The sequence below is a fragment of the Ailuropoda melanoleuca genome, chromosome 6 (genome assembly GCF_002007445.2).
Source record: "Ailuropoda melanoleuca isolate Jingjing chromosome 6, ASM200744v2, whole genome shotgun sequence".
Taxonomy (NCBI): domain Eukaryota; kingdom Metazoa; phylum Chordata; class Mammalia; order Carnivora; family Ursidae; genus Ailuropoda; species Ailuropoda melanoleuca.
The window spans coordinates 60,837,091-60,856,426 of NC_048223.1; the positions used below are offsets into that span (position 1 = coordinate 60,837,091).

The 19,336-nt window shown below is 41.0% G+C and overlaps 1 protein-coding gene across 1 annotated transcript in view; it reads left to right on the top strand.

Moving 5' to 3' along the window:
• Positions 1-5: 5 nt before the first annotated feature.
• Positions 6-19,336, top strand: part of EGLN1 (egl-9 family hypoxia inducible factor 1) — a gene marked incomplete at its 5' end in the record, with an annotated part of 54,346 nt that continues 35,015 nt past the window's right edge. Inside the window, one exon of the mRNA XM_034663570.1 lies at positions 6-527. Within this exon, the coding sequence (XP_034519461.1) occupies positions 6-527 (522 nt within the window). The remainder of the gene's footprint in view (positions 528-19,336) is intronic.

Consider the following 19,336-nt stretch of genomic DNA (forward strand, 5'->3'; position numbering starts at 1 on the left):
CCCGCGGTCCGAACCCCGCGGCGGCCGCATCCCCGCCTCGCGCGGCTGCCGGCGGCCAGGGCCAGGCGGCGGCGGCCGAGGCGGAGCCCGCGAGGGAGGAGGACCCGGAGAAGACGAACCTGTGCCCGCCGAGCAGCACGCCGGGCGAGGGGCTGAGCCACGGCGGCGGCCTGCGGCCCAACGGGCAGACGAAGCCGTTGCCGGCGCTGAAGCTGGCGCTGGAGTACATCGTGCCGTGCATGAACAAGCACGGCATCTGCGTGGTGGACGACTTCCTGGGCAAGGAGACCGGGCAGCAGATCGGCGACGAGGTGCGCGCTCTGCACGACACCGGCAAGTTCACGGACGGCCAGCTGGTCAGCCAGAAGAGCGACTCGTCCAAGGACATTCGAGGCGATAAGATCACCTGGATCGAAGGCAAGGAGCCGGGCTGCGAAACCATCGGGCTGCTCATGAGCAGCATGGACGACCTGATCCGCCACTGTAACGGGAAGCTGGGCAACTACAAAATCAATGGCCGGACGAAAGTAAGTGAGTGCTAGGGGGTTGCGCTGGACATCCCTTACTGGGCGGGCCGCCCCGTGCCCTGCGATAAGAGCCGCTTAGGGCGAGGAGCATGGTTTCTCTGTATAAAAGTGATTTCCTTCTTGTGTAGCACCCCATAAGGAAAACGGTTCTAATCCGTAGATAGGTGTTTTATCTAGGTAGCCCCTTTCTCTGTGCCCACTATTTTCCGCTTACTGCCTGTTTACAAACGTCTCTAATTGCGTGGTTTTGTGGCTAAACTTAGGCGCTCCCTTTCACTTAGCTGTTTTTGGTATTTTCCCTTTTCCAGTGCACTGTCAGTTCAAACCTTACTGGAGCTTTAGCCTCCCGATTGGGGGTAATAGAGTAGTACCCAAAGCAAGTGCTTGTTCTGCATCTGCCTTGTGTTTGCATATACCCCTAAATTCTGTGGCGTTGGAGCAACTCATCAGATTCTGGTTTACAGAGTGGAGTGCTGTGTTTGGTTTAAGAACCTGCCAGCCTGACCGCGGCAAGGTAAATTTAAAATAAGTACCTAGTCAGGAGACTCCTCATATTCAGGAAGAGCTTGGCTGCTCCCCTCCCTCTCCTATCGCTCCTATCCTCTTCCCTGTCCCTGCTGTTTTGAAATCCGCCACAAAACGGGGAAAGAAGTATTTCCGTTTTTAGACCTTGCAGTGTAGGTAGGTTACATTTTTAGCATAGGTTTCCTTTATTTGCTTTGTTAATATAATCCTTCTGTTGAAACAGAACTGTGTTGTAGCTTCCTGGAAAAAACAAAAACAAAAAAACAAAACACCACGGAATTGGAGCAGGAGGGAGGGCTTATTCTAAAGTCTCAATTTGGTGGAATCTCTTTGTTTTCTCTTTACTCTTGTAGTCCCCCCCACCACCATTCTTCCGCTGGTACCCAGTCTAATCCCTCTTCCCTCCTCTATGGTAAACAGGAGACTCTTCCCTCCTTAAATACTCTCTCCCAGTTCTTTTTCATTTTGGCTTCTTAGGTCTTAATCTTTTCTTTGTATCCAGCTCCTCCCCAGGCCGCCCTGCTCCACCCTCCTCCACCATCAATCTCTGTCTGATATTTTGAGTTTTAAGAGCTTGTCTTAGGAGATCATCACGTGTGTGTTTGTGCGTACACACTGACTCTTCCCACTAGTTCTTTTGTGTGTTGTCAGGGCATCTATTTTGGCAGTTATCACAGGTGACTCTCAAGCTGCCTGAAGGCTGAGCATAAGGCAATGAGGAAAGTTCTAAACATGAAAATTTTGCAGGGAAAAATACAACGGGAAGTCTAATATATTGCCGCCTCATTACTGGATGAAGGCACATGTCTTAATATCATGTAGTTTCAAAAAAAAACGTACAGTCGCTTAATACTAAGCTAGAAGAAAAGGAGTCTGATAAGACCTCAGTCTCAGTCTTCAATAAGGTATTCATTTATATTTAAAAAAAAAACCCAAAACTTTGTCACGGATCAAATCTTAATATAGTCATGAACTCTAGAGCAGGAAGGGAACTAGCCTGAGGGAATATCAGCATAGCTCTATGTAGATTGATCAGTCATTAGTTGAGGTATAAACTCTGATCTGCTTTCCTTAGTTAATTTAGCTTTCCAAGTTAAGTCCTCTCCTGCCCCCCACCCTTTGTCTGTCCTCAGGGAAGGGACAGTAGTCAGCCTAGCTCTCAGAGCAGTTGCTACTCAAGGGAAGTTTGTTAGAAAATAGCCACCTCTTCAATCAGGTATCCCAGTGGCTGAAGGGAACAGTAGTCGAGGTTGTAAATCACTTTAGCATACATATTTTATTTAGTGTTTTTTTAAAGAGATTTATTTATTTGAGAGAAAGAGAGCCTGCACGCACAGGAGGGGGGGCGGGGGGGGTGGAGAATCTCAAGCAGACTCCTTGCGGAGTCTGACGGGCTCCATCCCACGACCCTGAGATCATGACCTGAGCCGAAACCAAGAGTCGGACGCTTAACCAACTGAGCCACCCAGGCACCCCGGAAGGACAGATTTTAAACTCTTTAGATTTATCTTATGCTTATATTAATTTTCAGCACATGATTTGAGAATCTTTGAATAATTTTAGGGAATCCCCTTCATTGTATTTGGTTGAGAGAACTTTTGTTAATTGTGTTTCATCATGTAATTTTAGTATTCCTAAAAAACTTGAAGATCTTGCTTTGGGGGAATGGGAAGGCAGTGGGATTACTAGCCACCATATATTGAGCAACCACAGTGGGCTAGGCACCAGAATATGCCCAATACAGATATGATCACAATAATCTTAATCTTATGAAGTGTAGGTAGGAGTATTCCTAATTTATGTTTGAGGATATTTCAGACTTGGCTAAGGACTACCACTTACACTAACTTCAATGGGATTCAAATTTAGGTCATTCAGATATCAAGCCCCAGGCTTTTTCTACTATACTGCATATAGGTAGGATATTAAATGAGCTGTAGATTACTTAGCGTACTAATGGGACTAAAATTTGATATATTTTATNCCTTTTAGTAGATGACTACACAGTGTTTATTTCAGATGTTTATTTCAGTTCTGAAAAGCCACTTTGTAGTTACCCGTTTGAATCATGCTCATTTCTGTATAACTTTTAAAGAGAGGCAGAGTATGGATACTATATGGGATTGAAGAGAGGATCTTCATTTAAGAATTTTGTTATTCTTTACAACACTATAGTAATAAAAAGTTACTCGCCCCAAATGTGTAGTGTTTTTCTCACTTAGATTTTCACAGCAACACTGTAAAATAGGTAAATTGTTGATGTATTTTTCCTGTTCATAGTTTAGAAAGGTGAGCCTCTGGAAGTCATGCACTTGTATGAAATCATGCAGCATACCAAGACTTAAAATTGAAGTTTTCTGAACAAGATTCAAATATTCTTTTTTATTTTTATCTTTTCTGAGTGGTCTTTGTGTGTATGAGGGCCTGATAATCAGATGATGTGTAATTGGCTGTGGCTCATTCAGTGTTAGGCTTTGATTTCCCCCAAGGTTCCACTTCAGACAATGCTTATCTGACCCACTGTTTGTCCAGTTCCTTTAAAAGAGGAACTGCAGGGGAAGGATGAAGTAATGCACAAGGACACTGATGTAACTGAGCTTCAGTTCTCGCTTTCTCTGGTCCTTTTTTCGGGAGTTTCCCCTCTTTTGCCCTTAAACTGACCTTTGATCCTTTTTCCTTTCTCACACCCTTCAGCTGGCAGTGGTGTTCAGTAGGAAGAAATCATGGTCAGCTGATTTGTGAAGAATGGTGTCGTGTGGGCTCTAAGAAATCACAGGTGGCTTTACTTGGGGAGAGAAAGAACAGGAGTGCAGGCGAGCGGGGATCACGGGAAAATGCTGAACTGTTCAGTTGGAGCTTCTCAGCTACTCTGAAGGAAACGATTTGCCTATTAGAGTAGAAATACCAGAATCATATACATATTTTTGGAATTCATCCAAAACTTACTCTGTTCAGTTCAAATGTATGTAAAGAAAAGGAGTGATAAAATGGGTCGAGACTAATAAGAAGCAGATTATATTCCTAAAATTTTTCGTTAGTGTTGCCATTAGGCAGCTCTAGCTGATGATGGCTTTCAGAGCAAAGAATAGGATGAGGAAAATCCTGTTGGCTTTATTATCATTACTATAGAGATGTGGTGACAGTCCTTTTAGATGTTACAAACAAAACCAAACAAAACTTCCTTCTCAGTCCACTTCTGCCACTTTCTCTGTACTCTTGGCATCCACCGTGTACAAGGGGGAGCAGCTTGTTTAATGTTTTAATAGCTCTATCAGTCTTAAAGATCAAAGTCTGTTACTCTGTATGTGAAAAGGTTGACAACATTGCAAGTGCAGTAATAACAGTTTCTCATAGTGCTTTACAGTTTAAAAGAGGCATGTGCCGACCGAAAAAGCAGTCTTCATAAGTTGTGACTGAACCAAGTTCAACTGCATAGGAAAACATTTTGTATAGTGAATTAGTTTATATGTAGTTCACATATAAGGTAACTCCTTTAGTAAAGAATTTTACTTTAAATTTAAAAGTGTTCGTGTTTGTTGGATGTTTCTATCTCTTCACCCATCTGTTACCTAGTAAGCCGCAAAAATACCTTACAAGACCTTAGTCACATGGGAGGACGGCATCTGAACATGGAAGGATGCTGGACTGACTCTGTGCTGCTGGTCCATCTGGCCGGGATCCTGGATCTGCCGCTGCTTCTGTGTCCTTGAGCCAGTTGCTTAATATTTCTGAGCTTCAGTGACTCCATTCGTACAGTGGTGTTAAATCATAGTTGCCTTTTCTGCCTGGCAGGCTTGCTGTGAGGAGTACATATAATTATGCGTATAAAAGCACTTTCTAAATTGTAAAGCCCAGTGTTAAACTGTTGTTAACTATTACTCTACTTATCTTAAAATTTTCCTGTTTTTCTGAATCTTTCTGTGAGTTATGTGCTTTTCCTGTCTTTCCACCTTGTAAGGTAGAGGGAATAAAGACTGAGAATGATCACCCATTTTTGACCTGACCACTCCTTCCCCCAACACATACATTTCTTTTTAAGCAGAGAGAGTAAATCCTAGAGAGGTTAAGTGACTTGTTCAAGGACATAGAGTTCCTTACTGACAAAACTGACTGATGTTTGATTCAGTTGATTCTTATATCTGCAACTTCATGCTGGATCTCATGTAGAAATGACAAATTCCTACTTAACTAATTTTGTTATATTTTTTTGCCATTTTTGAGGTTTGCTTGAACATTTATGTCTTCCTTTTTCTTCTCCCTTTTATTCCTATCATTGTACACTTTGGGTTATCTGACATTCTAGTTTTAATTTTCCTCCCTTAGGGACACTGGGGTGGCTCAGTCTAGGTGGCTCAGTCGGTTAAGTGCCTGCCTTCAGCTCAGGTCATGATCCCAGGGTCGTGGGATCAAGTCCTGCATCAGGCTCCTTGCTCAACAGGGAGCCTGCTTCTCCCTCTGCCTGCCTGCCGCTCCTCCTGCTTGTGTGCGTGCACGTGTGCTCTCTCTCTCTCTGACAAGTAAATAAATTCTCCTCCTTTAGTTAATTCCTTCCTAATTTCCCAGATGTTCTTTATTCTCCTTCTTTTCTTTCCTCCAACATTAAGCCATTTTCTTGAAGCAGGCCTTCCCTTTCTCATTTCCTTAGTAGGAACTCTTTCTACCCTGCATTTCTGATTTACACATTTCGTTCTCCCTTTTCCTTTTCCTTTTTTTCCCCCACTGTCAGGCTGCAAACCTATCTTTGTTCATCTTCTCCAATGTTTTCTGAAGCCTGTGCTTTTCTGGTATGCCTTTGGATAGATGTTATCAGCTTAGTTTTTATTTAATTTTTTGCTTTAGGCCTTTAAAGTGACACCAAATGTTTCAGTCTTCCTTTCGTTTGACCAGATGCTTAGATGGTTTTCATAGATGCAGTTTACTACTGTGCCTGCCTTTTTCTTCTGTGCTCACATTCTACCTTCTTTCCCACTATGCCCTTGTTTCTGCACTTGAAATACTGTCTGTAACTATGAAATGGCATTCATATCATTTATGAGCCATATTCATAGCTTGTCTTTCACTGTTATTCCAGTTAAAACCTTTCTGTTCTAAAAAAAATAAAACAGCAAGCAAACCACCTGTCAGTACAGGTGGTTAACCAAAGCCTTCCCTTAAAATAGTTGTTTTCACACTTGTATTTCCTAGTCCAAATGCTGAACTGTTCTGCCACCTTTATTGGAATGTTTTGTACATTATCACATTTTCCCAGAACCCACTCACAGTTCTGTTTGCAAAGAGCTTGGTTAGTATCTGTAGCCTCTGCTCATTGAGGCCACTATAAAATTTTCGTGAGTTTGGAATATTCATTTTCTTTATTCAATGTTCCAAACCCCATTTCTTTGCCAAAGCGAAATGTATGTACTCTTGATTCCCCTTGTTGTATTCTGAGTCCTGTTTTGATAATCTTTTCATTCATTTGTTCATTCACCAAATATGAAGTGAGGACTTCCCTGTTGCAGGAGTTAGGAATGCCTGAACAACGACAACACCGAAAAGCCCTCGTTCTCATGGGGCTTAAATTCTACTTGAGGTGGGGAGAGACAGTCACTAAACAAATGTGTAAGTAAATATATAACATGTTAGGTGGCAAATATTAAGGCAAAAAATAAACAAAGATAGAGTGACCAGGGGATCTCTCAGGATCAGTAAAGCACTAAGATGATATTTAAGTAGACACTTGAATGAAGTGAGGACCTGGGTTATGTGGATACATGCAAGAAGAACGTCCCAAGTGAAGATATTGCATAGCAAATAAATGGCCCTGACACGGAATGTGCTAGATGGTTCAGAAAACAGCAAGAAGGGGGCACCTGGGTGGCTCAGTCATTAAGCGTCTGCCTTCGGCTCAGGGCATGATCCCAGAGTCCTGGGATCGAGCCCCACATTGGGCTCCTCCACTGGGAGCCTGCTTCTTTCTCTCCCACTCCCCCTGCTTGTCTCTCTGTCTCTGGCTGTCTCTCTGTCAAATAAATAAATAAAATCTTAAAAAAAAAAAAAAAGAAAAGAAAACAGCAAGAAGGAGGCCCCTATGGTTACAGGAGTGATTAGGGAGGGAGCATGGTAAGAGATGTGATCCGTGAAGTGGGGGGGTTAGGAAGTAAGATCACATCATGTAGGATTTTGCCTTGTAAGCTGTGGCAAGAACTGTGGGTTTTATCCTAGGCAACGGGGAGTAACTGCAGAGATGGTGAAAATGAGTTGGATTCTGGGTCTGTTTTAAAAGTAGAGTCAGATTTGCTGATGGATTTGATGTGAGGTCTGAAAGATAGGAAGGAGTCAAGAATGACTCCAAGGTTTTTGGCTCGGGTAATTGGAAGGAAATAATGATTATTTTGTCTTGCCCTAACTCTTCTGCCTTTCTTGCCCCACTTTTTCGATTTCCATTTATAGCAGGTGGTTGACACTTTGTAGCCAAAGCTACAGAAAAAAGTTCTCTGCTCTTCCTTTGCACATTCCTTCAGACTGGCTGTGCTTGCTGCTACTGTTGTTGACCTTACATTCCAACCTTTCTTCTCCAGAGGCTTCATGGCTTCTTTGCACACTGTGCTCTCATCAGCCCCGCTACGGGGACTGCCTGCAGGAATTACTACAGCATTTCTGGTGCTGTCAGCAGGTGTGGCTCTGCTGTCTTGCATGAATTGCTCACTTAAGGTGGCTTATAGATACAAATCATGTAAAAAAGAATTGCACAGATTTTGAAATTTTAGGCAAACATTGGAGAAAATTGAATGGATGTGAGAGACAAATAGATTTAGATTCAATGTCAAAATAAAGTCAGAAGTAAAACACCTTCATTTAAATATACTGTTGAAAATAAAACTAGAAAATTGAGAAGAGGTAGAATAAATATAAAATACCGAAAATAATCCCATTGAGGGGCGCCTGGGTGGTCCACTCAGTTAAGCCTCTGGCTCTTGATCTTAGCTCAGGTTTTAATCTCAGGGTCCTGAGTTCAAGCCCTGCGTTGGGCTCCATGTTGAGCCTGGAGCTACTTTAAAAATAATAGTGATAACAATAATAATACATAAATAAAATTTAAAAATTAAAAAAATAATCCCATTGACATGTACATGGGACGATGTTATAGCTTCCTATAGTAGTAAGTAAAGAGGGGATAAGTTTAGGATAGCTTAGGCTCCATATTCAGTGGTCTGAAAAAAGTGCCAGAGAAATAGTTGTTCTCATCCCTTTGCTGTGGAGCCTGATATTGGAATTAGAAATAGAAGTACCAACTATTAAATGGGAACTAATAGTGTTAAAATTAGAATATTGTATCCAGGACTTTGAAGGATAGGAAGCCTTGCTTTTGACTTCAAAAAGAAGTATGGATAAACATTAGGTTATAGTGTATGAAATGGTTTTTTAAAACTTTAAACCTGAGAGGGGGCCTGGGTGGCTCAGTTGGTTGAGTGTCTGTCGGTTAAGCATCTGCCTTTGGCTCAGGTTATGGTCCCAGGGTCCTGGGATCAAACCCCGCATTGGGCTCTCTGCCCAATGGAGAGCCTGCTTCTCCCACTCCCCTGTTTGTGTGCTTGTGTCATCTCTGTCTGTCAAATAAATAAATAAAATCTTAAAAATAAATAAAAAATTTAAACCTGAAAAGTCAAACATGAGCCATAGAATCCAGGAATCTACGTTCTCAACTTAATTCAAGCAATTTCAATTTAAGACTGAATTTTGTATGATAAAACTTAGATAGGAAACATCAAATCGAGCCAATTAATTGAAAAGGTCCAATCAGAATTTTGGAGTCTTTAGAGATTAACCATGCATCTGAATTTTTTTCTCAGTATTGGTACTCAGCTCTTGTCTATGAATGGTAACTAGAAGTTCTGAGTCTGTATTTTGTTGTACAAGTATCCTTCATTCTAGCTCTAGACATTTGTTACCTTCTATTATGTCTTCCACTGACTTCTTAGCACTGTATCTGAAATAGATGTCTTAAAAATTACTTTTTAAATTTTTTATTTTTAATTTTTATTTATTTGTTTATTTATTTAAGTAGGCTCCATGCCCAGTGTGGAGCCCAACATGGAGTTTGAACTCATGACCCTGAGATCAAGACCTGAGCTAAGATCAACAGTGGGATGCTTAACTGACTGAGCCACTGAGGCACCCCTTAAAAATTACTTTTTTTTTTTTTAAGATTTTATTTATTTGAGGGACACCTGGTTGGCTCAGTCAATTAAGCATCTGCCTTTGGCTCAGGTCATTGTCCCAGAGCCCTGGAATTGAGCCCTGTGTTGGGCTCACTGCTCAGCAGGGAGTCTGCTTCTCCCTCTCCCTCTCTCAAATACATAAAATCTTTAAAAAAAAAAAAAAGCAATTTTGGGGCGTCTGGGTGGCACAGCGGTTGAGCGTCTGCCTTTGGCTCAGGGCGTGATCCCGACGTTATGGGATCGAGTCCCACATCAGGCTCCTCTGCTATGAGCCTGCTTCTTCCTCTCCCACTCCCCCTGCTTGTTCCCTCTCTCGCTGGCTGTCTCTATCTCTGTCAAATAAATAAATAAAATCTTCAAAAAAAAAAAAAGAGCAATTTTGTTTATTTGAGAGAGTGTGTGTGCAGTTGGGGAGGGATGAGCAAAGAGGGAGGAGGAAAGAATCTCAAGTAGGCTCCCTGCTGAGTGGGAGCCGATCCAGCTGATCTCACAACCCTGAGGTCACGACCTGAGCCAAAACCAGGAGTTGGATGCTTAAGAGACTGAAGCACCCAGGTGTGGAACAGGGAGCCCGATGCAGGACTCGATCCCAGGACCCTGGGATCATGACCTGAGCCAAACGCAGATGCTTAACCGACTGAGCCATCCAGGTGCCCCTCTTTTTGTAACTTCTAACTGTAGTTTTTTCTTGAAGCTCAGTTCTTAAGTTTCTCCTCACTACTGTCAGAAGCCACAGGTAGGAAGAACTTTGAAACATCTAGATGTCTAGACTTTTCTTCCCCACTTGTATTAGTTATCTATTGCTACATAACAAAATATCCCAAACCATTGTGACTTAAAGTCTGGGCACAGCCGAGCTTCATCCTCTCCATCACTCTCCCTTAACATGTTGGCCAGGGTCTGTGGTCTCCTCCCAGGGCTTGAATGGGGTGTGTGCTTCCAGGCTCATTCTGGCTGTTGGCAGCATTCATTTTCTCATGGGTTGTTGGACTGAGGACCTTAGTTCCTTGCCATGTAGGCCTCTCCAACACAGCAGCTCGCTTCATGAAAGTATGTAAGCCAGAAATGCCCTAGCAGGACTGAAGTCCCTGGCTTTTGCAGCCTAACCACAGAAGAGACATCTGTCACCTGTACTGTATTCTTTTGTTAGCAGCAAGTCACTAGATTGATTCTACATTCAAGGGGAAGGAATTACCCAGGAGAGTGAATGCCATTTCTTGAGTTGTTTCTTCCTTTGCAGCGTCTGCCCCTTAAATGTTGCTGTTATTAATGGTCTGTGCTTTGTCTTCTCTCTTTGTTCTAGTCAACACTTTTTCTCCCTGGCTGATATCATGATGTGCTTAGGATGCACAGGTTTGTAAGCTAGTTTGCCTCTGTTCAGACCCTTGTTTAGCTACTTACTTGTGCTCTGATTTTAGGCAGATTTTCTAGCAAAGCATCAGTTTCCTCATTGGTATAACAGGAGTTAATAGCACCTAATTGAATAAGGTTTGTTTGAGGGCGGACGGGATAATGCATGAGAAATGCTCAGTAGACGATCAGTTAGTGCTCCTTTAATATGAGCTGTAACTATCATAGTAACAGTAGGAGGATGAGGAGAGGACAGCCATGACTTCAGCTATTAGGGTTTGTCAGAGCTCCTTGATTTGTGCCTTACTCTGGCGTCTGTAGAGGACTAACGGATATCTCCACCTGAATGTTCTGGAAGTACTGCCAACTTAGCATGATCAAGACTGAAGTTCCCTCCAGGTTCCCTGCTGAGGGGATGAGGGTTGGTGGGAAGAGGAGGGAGCAGGTTTAAAATTGATCCTATCTGTGGACTGCATTTATTTTTTTAACTGTTTACGGTGTACCCAGTACATGCCAGGACCAGTGCTGGGCACTGGTAGTCCCACAGCACCGAAGCCAAGGTGATTCTCTGTGCCATTCTGGAGTGGAAGATAGCCTTGAGCCTCCAGTCCCGTGCGTGGCGGGTGTTGCTGAGATGGACAGGATCCCACAGGAGCACGTCAGAAGGGGCCTAAGTTGGTCTGCAACCCAGGAAAGGTCTCTTGGAGGCAGTTATTTAGATGGAGACTTCCAGAACCTCCGTCCGTTTCCAGTGGAGGAAGTCCATTGAAAGTCTCCATGTCTGAAAAGAACACAGTGTTTTAGGAGAACATACCTTTTATCAGTATGGAAATTGTACTCATTTAAAAATTATTTCCTCTCTGTGTCTTGTTCCTGTTCCCATTTACACTTTCCTGTTGAGATCCATCTTCTGTCTAGATTATTATAAAAGCCTATTTTCTTTTTTGTATCTTTCCTTTCCAGTCCATTCTATCCTGGTGTTACATTTCCAAAACACAGATCGTATCATTGTCCTGCTTGAAAAATATTTGTTTCCCCCAAAGTCTTCGTATGCTATACAGACTTAAAACAAAAAACATTTCATTTCTTATATACTTTCTTCTCCAGGCACTGGAACCTTGCGGGTTCCTTGAGCCTGTGTTTGCTTTCTGCCTCAGTGCATTTCCCTTGCGCTTTCTGTGTGGAAAGGTGGTAAGGAGGTTTCTCTAAGTTGATTCTTGCCGCAGTGCCTCTAAGCAGAATTACACTTCTATCCTGTCTGTTGCTGTGACACTTCTTAGCATTGATAGAACACTTTATACATTGATGGGTTTCCTCTACTAATTGTGAGCCACTTGAGGATAGGACCCATCTTATCTGTGTTGTGCAATGCTCCTTGCACCAGGCATCCAGGAATTTGAATTTTGAATTTGAACATTTGAATTTCCACTGCACTACTCCGATTGAGATTTTGATCACTTTATACCTCGATTGTTTCACAGATTTACTATTTTTTACTTAATTCACTTTTTTCTATGTATCATTTCTATCCATCTTGCATACATTTACCAGTGTTTATAAAGATCTTACTCAAACACCTTCCTGAGTTTTATTTATAAGGGTACAAGTTGATTCTTAGGCACCAAATGCTCAGCAGCTGCTAAGGCCCACACCATCTGTCCGTTCTTACTTGCTGCTCCTCTTGGAAAAACAACCACTGTTTCTGCCAGTCTGTTTTCTTGTTGCTGTCCTTCTCCTCCCAAAACATCTGCGAATTCTTTGACTGGTTTGTGACTCCCACACCCCTGCTCCAGCAATTTAAATCTTACACATTTTTTAAGATTGAGCTTAAATCCCATTCCCAAATATCTCCTTAAAGTCTGTACCTCCATGAAATCTCTTTTTTCTCTAAAACTTTATATACCTTTTATTCCTGAGGTATCTTCTCCAAAAAGTTGTAAGGGCATGGGGACTGTTTTATAGTATTCCGTCTTACACAAATCACCTTTCGTTGTGCTTCATGGTTTGTATTTTTCGTATATTAACACTCAGTGAATCATACTCAGCTGCCCTGCCCAGTACCTCAGCCCGCTTCTCCTTATTTCCATCTAATTTCTAAAACTACGCTTTATGAATGTCTGTGACGGTTTTTGTCCTGTTGTGGTCAACCTCCTTTCTGTGCTTACTGTGCTGTTTCTAGTCCCTATTTTCCGGATAAAAATAACCCAGGCCAATATGGCCTAAACTATTTTTAACTGCAAGTACAGGGAGAAAGGACTGTTGTGAAGGTGGAATGAAGTTTCATCACATTGCCTACGCCCAAAGTCAGTTGATCAGGTTACAGATTGTGGTAGAACCCTGCACGTCCATGAATCTTAAGGGGAAGGGCCCGCATGTCTTCCTTCCCTTGCCCCCACCAGTGGTATGAGACTCCCTGGGGAACACGTGTCACTTCAAAACAAAGCAACGTAATAGACATGATGTTGAAAGTGACCTCTTGTATCCTCTTGTGCATGACCTAGAAGAGAGAAGCTTGTGGCTAGCAAGCTCACACGGAGTTCAACATTAGATACAGCATGGTTCATGGGCAAAGTAAAAATTTTCAAGAACAAGATTTTAAACTTCTAAAATTATCATAGTTTTGATTTGGTTTTAGAACTATAATTTATTCAGAATTTCAGGTAACATTAAAGGAGGTTTAAGAGTGATATTTAACAAAAGAGGGCGTGGATTAAACAAGGTGAGAAATATTTCTTTATGATCAGAAAACCTTTGACTTTAACCACGTTCAAGCAGTTAATCAGCTTGGAGGAAACAGTTGATTTAGCTGTTGAGAGAGGGCATTGGTAGTGCAGATGATAGTAACTGGGCAGTGTAATGGTCATTCGAATTTTTGCTCATTTGAATTTGATCTTGAAATGCACTCAAACCTTTGTATGCTCAAAAAGAGTTGCACTTCCTAATTTTGCTGAAGTTTGGAACTTAAAATGTTTTCATTCTCTGAGTAGGGTTTTTGGGTTGGTAAGGAAAGTAGCCTGAGATTTCATAATTACTAAAGATAATTTATGTGCAAAACAATGGTTGTAGTTTTGGATGCATGCAACCCAGAGTATTTTGTATCAAATTTTTTGAATAAAGAAAATTTGGGCTAAAAATCATGTATAATAATAAAACAGCATCCCTCACCAAGAGCTTAGAAATTTCTTTCAAGGTAATGATGTAAGTTAGTGGTTCATAACTTTGTTTTGCTTCTGGACCCCTTTGGGAGTGTAATGGAAGCTGTGTACATTCTCACCCTAATGAAGAGCATACACATAATGTGCTGCTTGTAATAATGCCCTTCTGTGGACCGTACATTCAGAACACGTTACAAGAGGAGTTCTAAAAAATAAAACAAAAAACATTTTTAACCATTTAATATCTGGTTATGGTATAGTGAGTTTTCTCTATTTATGCAGTTGCTCTTCTTCCCCTGTGTCTGTAAAACTATGCTTTGGGTTTTTCCCCCTCTGATAGTAGTCAACTTAAGTAGTCAGCTTAAGTTCTAGAGACCCAGATAACGGGAAGACATTATAACCTAAAACTAGTGGTATGTGTGTACAGACTTCTGAAAGATGCTTGCCTCGTACAATCTGGATATAAAACAAAACAAAGTTAACTGGTATGTACCAAGGTGGGAACCATGACCTTAGTACCTCTCCAAGCACATCTTGCTAGGTTAAACCTTGCTTTAGAATTCTAGGTGTGCAGTTCTACCGTGAAAGACTGAGAACCTTTATCACTAATAATTAACAGTGGATTGTGATTCTTTTTCCTTTTTTCTCTTCCCTTTATACTGTCTTATTCCCTGTTCCCATTGCATATGTTCATTTGTGTTTTGCTTCTGTTTTGGTTTTTTACTTGTGGTATTTCAGTAAGATTAATTTAAATTTTTTAAAAATAAAAACCTTGGGTCACCTAGGTGGCTCAGTTGGTTAAGCATCCCAGCTGTTGATTTCAGGTCATAATCTCAGGGTTGTAAAATCAAGCCCCAGGTCCAGCTGCTCAATCAGTAGGGAGTCTCCTTGTGATTCTCTCTCTCCCTCTCCCTTTGCTCCTCCCCCTGCATGTTCCTGCTCTCTCTAAAAAAAAAATAAACCAAAAAAAAACGGGCGCCTGGGTGGCTCAGCTGTTAAACGTCTGCCTTTGGCTCAGGTCGCGATCCCAGGGTCTTGGGATGGAGCCCCACATCGGGCTCCCTGCTGAGCAGGGAGCCTGCTTTTCCTCTCACACTCCCCTTGCTTGTGTTCCCTCTCTCGCTGTCTCTCTCTGTCAAATAAATAAATAAAATCTTTAAAAACAAAACAAAACAAAAAACCACACCTTAGTAACAGTGCACCAGAGACCCAGGAGTAGAGGTACTTTTACAAAAATGAAACTAGAATTCATATTGGTTTTATTTATATTAAAAATAGTTCCTATAATTGTTAGATCTGAAGCATTTCTTGATAGTTTTGGTAGGAAATATCTTTAAATATGTAAGAATAATTTGTTCATATTGCTAGTTTTCAGGAACTGTGTTTTCATGTGGCAAATAACGGTAAGGTAGTTCTCAAATACATACTTACTCTAAAGATTCTTGCAGGTGTTTCTTTGTCTTAGAATTATCTAGGGAAAGAGAGGACAGTAGGGAAAAGAGGTGATTGTTGACAGAAGCCGGGAATGGGAGTGGCCCTGCTAGCCTTGCTCTGCTCTGCTCTGGATTCTTGTCCTCTGCCTCTCTGAGCACTGAGCAAGTCACTCAGCATCTCTCCCAATCTCTTCATCTATGAAATGGGAATCACGTTGACCTAATTAACAGGAGAAATAGTGAATAATTGATTATTGTAAGAAGCTTTTTTTTTTAAGATTTTAATTTATTTATTTGAGAGAGAGTGAGGCAGAGAGAGAGCATTAGTGGGAGAAGGGGCAGAGGGAGAAGCAGACTCCCCACGGAACAGGGAGCCTGACGTGGGGCTCGAGCCCGAGACTCCAGGATCATGACCTGAGCTGAAGATTTTATTTATTTATTTGACAGAGAGAGAGACAGCCAGTGAGAGAAGAAACACAGCAGGGGGAGTGGGAGAGGAAGAAGCAGGCTCATAGCGGAGGAGCCTGATGTAGGGCTCGATCCCATAACGCCGGGATCATACCCTGAGCCGAAGGTAGACGCTTAACAACTGAGCCACCCAGGCGCCCCGATAAATAAAGTCTTGGAAAAAAAGAAAAAAAAGAAATTGCTTGTAGGTTCCACATTTTTTTCCTAAAATTAATTGTTCTCAACATTGTTAACAGTGGAAACATGAAACTGTTGAGATGTCAACTCTACATATTATAGTATGTAGCTTTTTTTTTTTTTAAGATTTTATTTATCTATTTGTCAGAGTGAGCACAAGTAGGGAGAGATGCAGGCAGAGCAGGCAGAGGGAGAAGCAGACTCCCCATTGAGCAAGGAGCCCGATGCAGGACTCGATCACAGGACCCTGGGATCATGACCTGAGCCGAAGGCAGGCGTTTAACCAACTAAGCCACGCAGGTGTCCTGGTATGTAGCTTTTTTATGTCGACAGTGGATAAGATAAGATCATTTTAGTCATTTACAAAGAAAATAAAGCTTATTTGAAAATAAGGAATGGAAGGACTCCTGGGTGGCTCAGTCCATTAAGCGTCCGACTCTTGATCTCAACTCAGGTCTTGATCTCAGGGTCTGAGTTCAAGCCGTGTATTGAGAAGGAATGGAAGGGCGAGTGAAGTTAAACTGCATGTGTCCATAACTGAATTTTTCTTACAGAAATATATTTATCTAGATATTATATAGAAGAGTGATTGCTTTGAATTATACAATAGTTTAATAATTTAATATAGCTTAAATACTTGGTAATTTTAGTGATTGCTATTTTTTTTTTTTTTTTTTTAATTTGAGAGAGGGAGAGAGAGTGAGTGCTGACACGCATGCGAGCATGTAGGGACGGGGCCGGAGGAACAGGGACAGAGGGGAGAGAGAGAAAATCCTCATGCAGACTCCTTCCTGAGCATGGAGCCCAATGTGGGGCTCGATCTCGTGACCCTGAGATCACGACTTGAGCTGAAATCAAGATTCTGACTCTTAACCAGCTGAGCCACCCAGGCACCCTGATTGCTATCTTTTCAATTTTGGAATTGTATATATATCTGAACTGTAAAAATCTTACAAATGAAAAAGCAATTGCTGCTTTGTTTGTGACTTTATACATTTCTGATTATAAAAATAATATAATGCTTCAAAATACATGAAGCAAAAACTTGACAAGAGTAGAAAAGCAATAGACAAATTAAAAATTACAGGTGATGATTTCAGTACTTCTTTCTAGTCATTGTTATAACCAAGTAGAAGAAAATCAGTAAGGGCATAGAAGACTTGAGCAATGTCAGCTAACTTGACCTAATTGACATCTGTTGAACACCCCTTGAAATGACCTAATAAAACACGTTCTTTGGAAGCACACCTGGGACATCACCGGAATTGACCATATGCTTAGCCATAAAACAACTCTCAATAAATTTGAAATGATTGAAGTCATTCAGAGTATGTTCTTGGACCACTAAATTATAAATAAATAATAGAAATCTTGCAAATCCCACATCTATGACAATTTAACAACACATTCCTAAATCATCTATGAGTCAAATAAGAAATAGATGTAGACATCTAGGTCAATGGTCAGGATTAAGAGTCCAGAAATAGACCCATATTCAAAACATTAATTGATATTTTTTGTTATTTTTTTACAAAGATACTAAGGTAATTCAATGAAGGATAGTTTTGTTTTAATAAATGGTGTTGGAATACGTGGATATCTGTCTGGAAAAATAAACATGACCCTTCCTCACTCCATACACAAAACCAAGTTCAGAATGGATCATTGACCTAAATGTAAGACCTAAAGCCATAAAAATTTTCAAAGAAAACATAGGAGAAAATCTTTGTGATTGGGCAGAGATTTTTCAGGACAAAAAGATGAACCATAAAAGAAAAAGACCGACAAATTGGACTGTAAACATTAAAGTCATTTTTTGCTTATAGAAAAACACCACTTAGGGGCGCCTGGGTGGCACAGCGGTTAAGCTTCTGCCTTCGGCTCAGGGCGTGATCCCGACGTTATGGGATCGAGCCCCACATAAGGCTCCTCCGCTATGAGCCTGCTTCTTCCTCTCCCACTCCCCCTGCTTGTGTTCCCTCTCTCCCTGGCTGTCTCTATCTCTGTCGAATAAATAAATAAAATCTTTAAAAAAAATAAAAAATAAAAAAAAATTAAAAAAAAGAAAAACACCACTTAAAAAAGGATATTTTATCTCCTTTGGGGACAAAAGATTTACAAAACATATATCTGACAAAAGACTTGTATCTGGAATGTATACATTTTTTTTTATCTATAAACCTGTATTATAATCTACATATATAGAGATAAAAGAGGAAAGAAGTAACCACTGTTAATGTCTTGATATTCCTTTTTTCTCTCTGGGTTGCGGTGTTATGGCTAATTTTTTCTTCTTTATAATTTGCTCTTAAGTTTTTGTCACTTAGCTTCTGTTATCGTTCATTAGAAAATATTTTTAAAGGCAAAGTTCAGTGGTCAGGGTGATTCATTGGGTGTTGGAGTCATGGAGGTAGATAGGTCAGTGATGGCTCACTTAGGTGACAACAAAGCACTGATGGAAAAAAATCACACTGTTTTCCATTCTCCCATAAATGTGTCTGTCTCTTTCTTTTCCTCCTTGGTGGTAGGTAGGACCCAGATCCTTGCAGACTGTTGGACTGAAAGCCATAGTTCCTCACTGGCTGTTAGCTGGAGGACTTTCTCCTTTCCTTGACCTTTTATAGGGTAGGAAACATGACAGAATTTCACAGTATGGCAGCTGGCTTCCCTCAGAGTGGTGAGTGAGAGAGGGAGAGAAGTATAAATATTTCTTACAACTCAATAATAAGATGTGAAACAACCTAAGAGAAAAGGGGCAAAAAAATTGAACAGATATTTCACAAAAGAAGGTATATAAATGACCAAGTATGTGAAAAGATTCTCAGCATTATTGGTTGTTAGGGATATGAAAATTAAAAGCACAATGAGATACTACTGTACATACACTAAAATGGCTAGTTTTTAAATACTGACAATACCAAATTTTGGTAAGGATGTAGTGCAACTGGAATCCTCATATACTCATACATTCATTACTTGTGGGAATGTAAAATGGTACGGCCACTTTGGAAAACAGGTCAGCTATTTCTCAAAAAGTTAAATACAGATTCATCATGTGGCCCTGAGTATCTTAGCATTTACTCCTCTGTATCTACCAAGATAAATAAAAACCTGTCCACACAAAGACTTGAGTAGTAGTAGTCATTATAGTCAAAAATAGGAAACAACCCAAGGTTCCATCATCTGGTAACTAGATAAATAAGATGTGGTACATGAGGCAGTGGGGTCCTGTTCAGCCATAGAATGAAATGAACTGTACTTTTTGGGGCAATAACACGGATGAATCTCAGAAACATTGTGCTAAGTAAAAGATCGTACCATAAATTATTTAACTAGCTCTTTGTGGTAGAAGTTTGTGTTCTTTCTGGCTTTTTGCTTTTTTGTAATTCTGCATTAGATGCCCTTGAAGATATCTAGTTGTTGGTTTTTTTTTTTAAGATTTTATTTATTTATTTGACAGAGATAGAGACAGCCAGCGAGAGAGGGAACACAAGCAGGAGGAG